This window comes from Pristis pectinata, chromosome 12 (assembly GCF_009764475.1).
Source record: "Pristis pectinata isolate sPriPec2 chromosome 12, sPriPec2.1.pri, whole genome shotgun sequence".
NCBI classification, from domain to species: domain Eukaryota; kingdom Metazoa; phylum Chordata; class Chondrichthyes; order Rhinopristiformes; family Pristidae; genus Pristis; species Pristis pectinata.
In genome coordinates, this window is record NC_067416.1 from 21535634 (window position 1) to 21547838 (window position 12205).

At 35.9% G+C, this 12205-nt stretch overlaps 1 protein-coding gene across 1 annotated transcript in view; it reads right to left on the reverse strand.

Annotated features, from left to right (window-relative positions):
• Positions 1-12205, reverse strand: part of nkx1.2la (NK1 transcription factor related 2-like,a) — a 22110-nt gene extending 9905 nt beyond the window's left edge. The window contains exons 1-2 of the mRNA XM_052027740.1: positions 11968-12205; positions 7354-7914 (exon numbers count right to left, since the gene is read on the reverse strand). Of these exons, the coding sequence (XP_051883700.1) occupies positions 7354-7914; positions 11968-12205 (799 nt within the window). The remainder of the gene's footprint in view (positions 1-7353; positions 7915-11967) is intronic.

Genomic DNA, 12205 nt, shown 5'->3' on the forward strand with positions numbered 1-12205 from the left:
CTGATATGTCCCTCATTTTGAGCACATTAACAAGCTTACAATTATTTAGTGTTTGATTTTTTAATATTAAATAATCCAATTAAAGCATCCATTGGAACAATTGAAAAATATTTCTCAGAATAATGATTATTAATCAAAAGCCTCTGTGCTTTTATGAATTTAAAAAAAACTAATCTAAGCTGCTAAATGAATCACATGAGTTTAAGAAAAAGAAAAAAGGACAGACAGAATTCATTCATTAGTTTACATTGTTCCTTTCAAATCCCTTTCAGGACATCCCAAAATGCTTTACAGCCGTTTAATTATAATCACCATTGTTGATTAGAGAACATTGTAGCCAAACGTAATGCTCCCTCAGAGAGCAGTGTGGTAACTTTTAATATTATTGAATGAGGGATAAATATTGATCAGGGCCCCATGAATAATTTCCCTTTCTTTGGAATCTTCTGTGCTCACCAGTGAGATCAGACTGAGCCCCAGGTTAATTACTTATCCAAAAGCTGGTACCAGTGACAGGGAGCACTTCCTCAAAAATTCACAGGAATGGCAGCCTGGTTTTCATGGTCATGTGCCTCAAGTGGAATTGAGTCCGCATTATGCTTTGTTCCATTTGGAATCATGCAAAACTGTAATAACAGGTTATAAAAATAACCACTGCATCACTGAAGATTTGCAACTGTAGGAAAAGTGACTTCTGATAATTAGTGCTATCCAGCAGTTACTTGCAGTTGACTTCAGTATCATTGGAAGACATGTTCATCCTAAGGTTTGCAGGAAGGTTTGAAGATGAGGTGGTTAATAAACAACAAAATGGAGCAGAATGTGTTCTTTAATCAAATTGAAGATAAAAATTCTTCTTGTTCTCTTCAATTAAGCCTATAATTTGATTTAACCTAGTTAAAAATAACAACATTGAGTAATTGTAACATTAAGCAACATTTATTAAATTGTCACTCAAGATCCATTTAAAGCAAAAATCATTTGTTACAATTAACTATTATCTCTACTTATGTTACACATCTGTACAAGTGCTCTTATTTACTGAAACTTCTGATATTTATTCTTCTCAAGTTCACACCTGTGCCGTATGTACAAAAATATATACATATGTATTATACACTGCTTAATATGTTGCAGGATCTTTTACACCATCTTAAGACAGAAAAAGAACAAGCATGCAGTAATTTTTGTTAGCCATTCAATAATATAGCCAAGCAGTAAACAAACTAATATTTTACAATTACTAAAATTAAATTGTCCATCATAATGAAATGTTCATTTGATATTATAAAATCTCTTAGGATATGTTTTATTTTTAATAAATACTATTTTGCACTTGAGTTTCTTCTCAATATTTTGGTGTATTAGGAACCTTTGTAGATTGGGATCTATTCACAGGAATACCTTGCAAAAATTAACATGGCCCCTTCTTAATTTCCAAAAGAAATCAAACAATGAAAATTAGTGCTGCTTCAGCAATATTTATTACAATACAATGACAAAGTGCTGTGCAGAATAGAGTGAATATATAATGAACCAGTAAGTATGTAAATCTGATATATATGCACTAGGGCATGAGGTTAGGAAATCTCATGAACCTCGCTTTCAACATCTATGGTGACCAATCTAAATTTAGCCATTAAAATAAATGAAATATTACATAAACTATCTTTCTTCTTCTGCATTCTTAGATTCTAACTGAAGGTAGAGTTCAATAAAGATGTTTATTATAATTATTAATTTTAAAGTCACAAGCTTAATGTGTCTTTTTTGTGTTCAAAAGTCATTTGCTTTTACCAATCTGCATTAGAAATCTTTATATCCTTCAATAAAGACATCAAAAAGATAATCAATTTTGTATCTGACTTTAATTTTAATCTTTAGATCAGTTTATTTCAATATTTCTCGTGATATAGAGACAGCTGGACATAACCTATGGGATTACATCAAGCTTTCCGAGATTTTTTGCTATTTAATAAGTGACTGTAGCAGCTATCAGTGTCAGTATATTGACCAGTGCATCTGGTGGAGATTGACAGTCTTCAATATATTTTCTCATTCATTGTAATTGTTCTTAAAATTCAACCATTTAGTTTCCTGTGGTAGTCCCTTCGTTTTTCAATTACTCTCTGGTGAATTGTTTCCTGCAACTAAACTAGAATGAAGTAAATTATTAGGAAAGCTACAGTTGACATCAAGTGAGTTGTTAAGTACTTTGTATATGAAACATCTTATTTCCTTAGGTAATAGCCCACTGCTTATTTTCTGCATCAAAACTAGTGTTCAACACATGATTTAACATACTAATTTAGTTACATTGTAAGTGTTAATCATTCATTATTTTTAAGGGAGTTAAGATAAACTGGAGCTTTAACTTTTCAAAAGTACTTTTCTTAGTATGATCCTCAATGAACTAGAACTGATCCAAAATCTGTATCCTACCACCCCTCCTGCAGCAGACCTTGCTCCTCCATTACCTTCAATTCCCCAAGAACTCACCATGAAAATCATGTATTGTAGCCACACAGTCATAAATTTTGTTGATAGATTGGAGAGCGCATGTATTAATTTCATTGTCATTTAATCTGATAATGTATGGGAATTTTCTTCCAGAAATAATTTGCAAACTACTAAAGCTCAGACAATCAGATATAGGAGCACAATTCAGCCATTTGGCCCATCGAGTCTGCTCTGCCATTTAAATATGGGTGATATTATAACTCCATTCTCTTGCCTTCTCCCCATAACCCTTAACCTCCTTTCCAATTAAGAACCTATCAATCTCTGCCTAAAATTCACCCAAAGACTTGACCTCAACAGCCCTCTATGGCAATGCATTCCACAGATTCACCACCCTTTAGCTGAAGAAATTCCTCCTCATCTCAGTTTTAAAGTGATGTCCATTTTGAGCCTGTGCCCTTGGATCCTAGACTCTCCTACTAATGGAAACATCCTGTCCAGGTCCACTCTATCTAGGCCTTTCATTATTTGGTAGGTTTCAATAAGATACACATCCTTCTGAACACCATCAAGTACAGGCTCAGAGCCATCAAACACTCCTCATGTGTTAAGCCTTTCATTCCCAGGATCATTCTTGTAAACCTCCAGGACCAGCACACCTGTCTTTAGAGATAGGGCCCAAAATTGCTCACAGTATTCCAAATGTGGTCTGACCAATGCCTTATAAAGCCTCAGCAGTACATCCTTGCTTTTATATTCTAGTCCTCTCAAAATGAGTGCTAACATTGCATTTACCTTCCTTATTACTGACTCAATCTGCAAGTTAACCTTAAGGGAATCCTGAATTAGGACCCAAGTCCCTTTGTACCTCCAATTTCTGAATTCTCTCCCCATTTAGAAAATAGTCTACACCTTTATTCTTCCTACTAAAGTGCATAACCCTACACTGTATTCTGTCTGCCACTTCTTTGCTCATTCTCCCAACCTGTCCAAGTCCTGCAGACTCCCTGCCTCTGCAACACTACCTGTCCCTCCACTTATCTTTTTATCATCTGCAAACTTTGCCACAGTGCCATCAGTTCCTTCATCTAGTACATTACTGTGTAAAGTGAAAAGTTGTGGTTCCAGCACTGACCCAGCAGAACTCCACTAGTCACTGGCAGCCATCCTGAAAAGGATCCCTTTATCCCCATTCTAGCACCTTGCCTCTAACACCATGGGCTCTTATTTTGTTTAGCAGCCTCATGTGCAGCAATTAGTCAAAGGCCTTTTGAAAATCCAAGTAAGTAACATCCACTGACTCTCCTTTGTCTAACCTTTTTGTTACCTTCTCAAACCTGCTTGTTGCCTCCCTGTTTTTTATTTCCAAGGAAGGTCTTGCTTTGTTTTTTTTCCCAATAGCTCGGGAAAGATTTCTGCTTTTTGCTTATCATAACAACAGTATAAACAGATGCAGAATAAACAATATTAACATTTTTTTTCAATTTCAGAATCTCCTTAATGTGCAAAGTGTCTCAAGATACAAGAAAAGGAGAGGGAATTGATTCCAAGCAGCTGGAGAAAGATTCAGGGATTTGAGGAGACATTTGATGAGATAGATTTTTAAGAGGCTTTTGAACATTGACAGAGGTGTCGAAAATAGAAGGATTTTTGTAAGACAGCTCTAATGGTAGGATCAGATTGACTGAAGGCTGCTTGCTATAGTGTAGGGGAAGAAAATGCTAAATTGAGCAAAATCAAAAGAAATGTGCATACAAGCCAAAAAAAAATCTGAAAGAAAATTGGACACCTCACTCATATTTTCTTTAAGACATTGATTCAGTGCAGGTATAAATTCAGTTACAACAATCTTCGTCTTAGTTATGATATTGATCCAAAATCTCATGCCTCCCCAAGCAGGAGCTATCTCTATAGGTTGACTATTGCATATTATGAGGCTAAAGATTACATGATGTTTCATTTTTCTACTATGTGACAATGCTGCGAAAATAGAAAACATTTACCAATTTCTAATTTCTATTGAGATGACCGCATTGGGTACAGCATTTATGATTTGCAAATTAAATGCATTTTTAAGCACTGGATTTTATTTATGATTAACAAAACTGATCATGTGAAAATGGTGTGACTTGCTATTTGCCAACCATACCCTCCCACTTCAAATAAAAGGAGCTAGTCAAAATACTTGGTACTCAAGATCAAAAAAACAAACTGCTGGACGAACTCAACGGGTCAAGCAGCATCTGCGGAGGGAAATGAACAGTCAACATTTTGGAACATTGGCCCTCCATTTCCTTCCACAAATGCTGCCTGATCAGCTGAGTTCCTCCAGCAATTTGTATTTTGCTCCGCATTCCAGCATCTGTGGTCTCTTGTGTCCCCACCTTGATATTCTAATCCACCACAGTGACTTGCACAAACTGGTGAAGTCAATTCAGGAACCTATAAGACAGTAGCATGCCCAAAATGAGATCAGCTCATAGGAATCTCCACATCAGTGGGGAAAAAACTATGTAACACACCATAACTCATGCACTGAAATGTTGGTCCTGTGGAAGGAAACATCGTTCAAATAGACTTTGAAAACAATAGAAACTAACTTTATTAGTAACATTCCTTTAATCATTTAATATTTTATTTATTTACAAATTGTGCTTTAATATTTCCTCACGATACAGAAAGCATGATGGAAATTAAAATTATTTTCAAAAATATGTTGTATATAGTTTAAACATGTGATGGATAGTTTCTCCCGTTCTACTTCTTTGATCGGTAGCTTATTTTCAGTTATTTTCTTATTATTTATTGAAAATTTGTTTTACCTTTTGTTCTCAATGGATGTAAAAGATACAATGCCACTATTTGAGAAGATCAAAGGAATTCTTCAATTCTCCTAAACACCATTAACCTCTCAATTGAAACCATCAAAACTAGATTGATTTTTAATGAATGTAATATTTGCTCATGTAAGTATGATGGACCTTATGCAAGTATGATGTTGTAACAGGTGATGAAGAATTTTTCCATCCACTGCAAAAGCATCAAGTTTCAAAACTTGACATTTAAGCAGAGAAAATGATATTCTCCAATGTTTGTTTAAGAAAAGAAGTCCAATTTCAGCCAGAATTTATGATATAATAACATAAAGTATTAGATGAACCTCTACAGTTCCTCTTAACTTGTTCTGATCTTAGGATATATTGTTATGAATCATTTGAAATCAGTAAAACTGAACAGTCAGAAAACACCTGTTGTTTCCCTAAGCTTTATATTTTATGTTATTCATTCATTTGAATAACAAATATGCAAACATGGGGCACATGTATTTGAAATGTAAAAATAAGAAATTAAAATTAATTAACAAAACATTATAGAATAAAATATTTAGCCTAAAAATAAAATATTAAAGCTATGCCAATGGCTTGGTATTTTTACAATTATCCTTCCTGGATTATCACATATTATCAGCATTACAATTAATTGAGGTGGGTTTGAATAATTTGTAATCAAGATTAGCATTGAGTGAGGATTAAAGGTGTTGTTTTACCTAAGTGTTATTAATGCACAAATATTCTGACATTTTTTTACATCTAAAATTTGTCTTTTTGTGTCAGTGAGTTCAGGAGACCTCAATGCCAGCTTTTAGAGTGTCCATAATTCTACATCGATCAGTTCACACTTCTTTTTAAACTAAGGGTGTGTCAAACATTTAGGAACATTGTCAGAAGTAAGTTTAACCATGGAGATGAATATCTTGAACAAATATTTAGGAAAATGCAATATGGTTGCATTTTAGCATCTAATAGGAATTAGACAAATGTGAAAGTAAGTTGCTTCTGTCTATAGAACTACAAATGATGGACATTTAAAAGCTGTAGTAACCTTCTTTCTTAATCTTTTATGGTGAAACTGACATATTAAGAATCAAAAACTCTTTTAAGTTGAGAAGTTCCACACCAGCTCATGAAAATTATTGTATTTTTATTATGGCAAAACTTATTTGTCTATTGTAAAGAAATGTTTTGATTGTCAAAGCCAAATTCCCTTGAGAATCCAGGAATAAGTGATTCTCTAAATTTAAGTTGTTAATAAAAGGTTATAGATTTATTCTAATTAAGTTGTACTCTCTTGTGATAGTAAAGTCGACATAAAACTGTAGAATACCTGATATCATAAACCCTTATCCAGAAGGACAAAGTAACTTGAGCTACTTTTGGATGACAAGTTCCTTTTCTGTTTAATTTTATATGTTAAATAGAGTGCCTCAGTGCATATCCATCCCATGCATCTTATTATTTAATTGCTGTCATTTGTTATAATGTATTTAATGAATAAAATAGTCGACATTGAATTTTTATATTTGCTGATAATTCTGGCTACAAGGGATTGAAAACGCTTAATATGGAATAACATTTAAGGGTCTACAAAGGTAGAGTTTAAAGATTTTGAAGAATATATTTCTTTTAAGCACTAATAGACTGAACATACAGGTGTAGCTATTCTTTCATTTCATAATCTAAGAATCATAATCTTAGACTTAATGCTCCTTAAGAACCCAACAGAAGATACACTTCTTCTGACCCTATCAGGTTTGTTTGTTCTTACTTTCAGATAAAGAATCAGCATATCTCTAGTATGTTGTTGAAACTCAAAACTTGTTAGTATAAGGCTTTTAAACACTGCTTCTAAATGAGTTGACATCACTAGAGCTGCTCTACCCCTTTAAGGGCGATGCTTACATTATTACAAGATGGTTGCATAAAATGGTAGCTCAAGGAAAAATTTTATTGTCAATATGTTCTGTGTAAATCATTACTTGAGAGATACATTTTCACAAATGTGGTGCATAAAATGGTGTCAAGTAGGCAGAACTCAGGAAGGGAGACATCAAACCTGTAGTGGACGATACTAAAGGGACAGGTGTTGCCGTCTGGCAAATGACATTCCCTGCAGTGTAAGTCTGAAAAGTTGGAAAGCTGAGTACACTTGGTCCAGGAGGACTCGGGCTGACTCGAGACAGGCTAGTAGGTCCAGGCTGAATTGTGCTATCTGCTCCAGGGTTCTGTTTTTTCCACTTTGTGCGCCTGTTTTGAAACCAGATTTTAACTTGTGTTTCTGTAAGGCTGAGGGCCAGAGCAAGGTTGAGGCGTTCACATACTGATAGATATCGGGTTGAGCGAAATTTATTCTCCAGAGCCACTAGTTGCTCATACGTGAAGGCAGTTCTGGCTCGTCTTGGTTTAGCACAGCCTGGTTCAGCTCGACGACGTTTTTGCCTGGGTGCAATGTGATCTGACCTGCATTCCAACTCAGCGGAGGCATTCTGGTCTTTGTCTAATTCAGATTGTGTTGAATTTTTATCCCTTTTAAATGGTTGAAAGTTCCCGTGGGATTCTGGAGATTCTTTTGAAGTATTAGCATTGGAATGTCTGTCTTGTTCCCAATCACTTCCATCTGCAAACAAGCATTTATAATTTTATCAGCCATGGAGGTTTTGGAATGCAAGTTTAAACTGTAATCTTTAACCATTTGTTTTTCTCTACTATATTAGCCAAACATATATTCATCCTAAAATAATTGGGTTTCAAGCTCAATGTTTTCTGAATGAACCTATATCCAATCATGTTTAATACTTGATAATTCTTTTCTTTTTTTGTTATTTTTAAGTAATTGGCTTTTTAAAAATAATTAAGGCTTTCGGTCTTAATACGGGCCAGTTTCAGGAAGCAATGTCCTATTTCCAAACAGGCAAAGGTATGGACAAAACCATAATGGCAGTGGCGCCTTTCCAGGTTCTCATGTCACTCTCTAGAAGCTGGAATTACATCTCTTAAACATATAAATATGAAACCCATATCCTATACTAAACCAGTGAATGAATTAGCAGAGCAAGTTCTGTGTCTGCTTCACTAAGATACCTTGGCACCATTGAAAAGCATGTACAAAGGCTGAATTATTTACACCTTTTCCTTTCTTCCTAAGCTTACATTTCATAGAATAATACACCCAAGTTACAGTTCATTAATATTTTGTGGATAGTTTTAGTGTACATTAGGGCACAATCCTGCTCGTGTAATAGACCATTCAGTCAAACTTAGTTCTTTCTTCCAGGGAGAAGAAATCTGCAATATCTCCACGACATCATTAACTCAGTAATTATACCCTATGCCAACACCCATTGTGCAAATAACATCCTAATTTCAGTACCTTACTAGTTTGAACAAGTACATCTGCTGACTCACAGTGCCAGCGACTGGGGTTCAATCCTGACTTCCAGTGCTGTCTGTGTGAAGTTTGCATATTCTCTCTAACCACATTGGTTTCCCCTGGGTGCTCTGCTTTCCTCCCATATCCCAAAGATGTGTGAGTGAGCCGCTGCAAATTTCCCCTATGAGTAGGTGGGTGGTAGAATCTGGGGCTGTGGGGAGGGGGTAACATGGGAATAATAGATTACAGTGAAAATTAGTGGGGCAATGGGAATGCACTGAGAGCCAATATAGACTTGATGGGCCACATGGCATCCTTCTATGTCATAAGGAAATATGGAACAACCTCCCTACCCCCATCCCTGACCCCACCTCCCCCCTTGGCATCGTGCAATTTGAAACAGTGTTCAGATCTAATTTTACCACACCATGTAGTATCTCTGTATTCCTCTAAATTCCTCAATCTGCTTCTGGTAGTGGCTGCAAGCCCTAATTTTCTCACTTTTCACGTAATTTAGTCTTGCTGACACTATGGATCAGCCTTTAGCATTGTTTGTTCTATATTCTTACCATTTTTGCTATATAGTTCAGCATTTTATTTGTTACATGAAGTTAATAGATATAAAACTTTTGTAAATACCTCTTTCAACTTCATGAATGTAACAGGTTTGAACTTATTAATATAATACAAACTATGGAGAGTCCTGAACTGTGAAACACTACATCCAGAAAGCATAAATAAGTGCATATATGTGTACCAGAAAGAGGGTAAGTGCAAGACCACAACCCAAGGAGAGGTTGAATAAAGAAGGCGTTAAGAAATGGGCGAAAACCTTGACATCAAAGCAAATTTTTTTTAAAGAAGAGAGAAATGGTTGAGAAACAGTCAAAGTTAGCTAGTGGCTGTGCTTTTAAACACTGTGTACTATAAAAGGGGAAACTTGCACAAGCATATTTTGATTGTGAGAGTAGTGGCCCAACAGATAGATTATCAACCATGAGGTATTGTTGGAAATTGCAAACATAGTATAATCAACCCTTCCATAGTTTCATTATCTCTCTTGCATCAATATACCTTGTATAAAGTTTAGCTCTTTTGTATACAACCCTGACAAGTGTTGTCAACCAATTACTATAATAAATTCCATTTTAAAACTCATTTCAAGTGAACAGTTTTTGAGAAATAGCACTAACTCAGCTCTAATTTCTAAAACGTTGTCTGATAACACTAACTTTTATACAAATGATCAAATATGTTTTAAGGACTGATAATGCAGGATCAAGCTATCTTGAATCTATATAGTCGCTGCAAAGTACCATATTTTATCGGGCATTCTATTTTCCATTCAAAACACTCATATTCTTGCTATTTTTCTTTATTTCCTTCAGCCTTTCTATAAGTAGATCCGTGTTCCTTAATCGTAGATCAATTATAATAACAATTATCTCAGTTATGAACCTGTTGATTTATCAGTCAGCTAAAGCACTCGTCACTTAGGTGTCTGTGCTACTTTACGTCCTTTTTAGAACCCAGAACACAATGATTACCTCGGGATTGTGGATCAGTTTGGTCTCAACAAAATTTTCCAAATCCTGGCAGTAAATAATGTGGAAACGTGGAATCATAAATTGGCTGTTCTATTTGTGCCTTACTCAGCCACCGCACCAACCCCCCCCCCCCCCCGCCCCAACCTGTGGTTGTTTTTAAAGTTGTTTCAAGAAATTCGAGATGATATAGATTCACGCTCCCCTGGGTTAACATGGTTTTCATAAATTCTTTTCAAAGTTTAAAATTGTATAACGATGCGCGGATGGACTGCCCCATTGAGAATCACTCGCATGCGCTCAGATAGCATAGTTTGCGAAATGTGCGTCAGAATTCGCTTAGAATCTGACCACTTTGAACGGTATCTTTGTGAGTTGAGGGGAGAGAGATACCAAGTGCACTATCGTTACAGAGCAGTGGTCAAAATTCGGAATTGTGGCCAGCGCCGATTTTGTTACTTCACAGGTGAAAGATCACGTATCGTAAATCCGAATACTCTAGCAGGAGCACTTGAGCATCATTTAACAGCGCCTCTCCCCCAAGGTTAAAAAAAAGTTTTGTTACTGACATAGTTTCTCGCAGGTTCAATAATTGCATTGCTGAGCATTCGACTTGAGACCTAATAATAGATCACGGGTATGTTTGCTTTTGTTTTGGAAGGAATGTGAGGAAGACGTGGTCAAATGCACTGATCGCATCCTGATTGGGACGAAACCAAGCACTACTTCAAGCAGTTGGAGAGTTATGACAGGATACACGAAAAGGTGTCCAAATCTACACCAGCCACGATGTGCAATTAGAGTTTCAGATTTTAACAGATCGATAATACCATCTATTAAAGGTAAGTTTTAATCGAAAAATATTTGGACCTTCGATCTGCTTCAGACTCGCGTTTTCACGGCTGTACCTGCAAGCTGTTGGAAGGAGATATGCACAAGCCAGTAATAGGATATCGATCATTTGAGCAGCGGCATCCTCTGTGGGACGATTTAAACAATTACCCAGGCTCTCTCCCAGTGCCAATCACACCCAGCAAAGAGCTGTTATTGAACAACTGTAATTGTTTTTCAAGATATAGCAAGTAGTGTATGTCATATTTATGATTTCAGTGGATTTCACGATAAGAACAAAAGAGGGAAAATATTAAATTACTATGCACTAATCATGAGATGGTCTGATATTGTAAATTAAACAAAATAGCTTTTTTCCTCATTTCAATACGCTTGTGGTTATGTAACCATCCAAGAAGTGCAGTTACGTTTTCCGTAGGCTTAACCGTCTCTCCATTTAAAAGAAAGATATATTGAGTAAATATGTTACGCACCGGATTCATACACTCATTGATCTGTTGCCACTTTTGATCACGACGTGAAAATTAAAATAAAATGAACATTTGAATAAATGAAGACCTTTTTTGCCCATAAAGCTATAATATTTCTTTTGAAAGCAGTTGATCAATGTCATAAACTCAATAATTTCTGGCTATGGATTGGTTAAGAAGCACATGGTTAGAAAGCAGCCGGTCTGAGTATTCAGTTAGTAACGTCTCTTTTCGTTGGAAAGTCGGATAAGACAACAGACCAAAACAAGCACCATGTAATTTGTTTATAGATTTCAATAAAGACCTTGTAAGTGGTCTAATAAAAAGATCGAGTAACTTTGGTACAGTTAATCAAACGGCGATTGATGAAATTGGTTTTGTTACTAAAAGATCCTGACGCTGATGAAAAATAAGACCGTGTATGATTTACTCACCAGAATCGGTGCCGATTTGGTTGCTGTTCTTTTCAGCACTTAGCTTTACTGTCTCCTTTAAGGTCTGTTGTGCACTAGTGAGTACAGGCATGCCACTGATTTCATTTGGCCCTTTGTCTTGCAGCCCAAGCGCCTGGGATTTACCTGTAAATTTTTGGGGGTCAAGAATATCTATGATGGAGAAAGATATCTTGTGAGTGGGGCTCATCTCTTCCCCACTGTCCGGACACTCGAACAT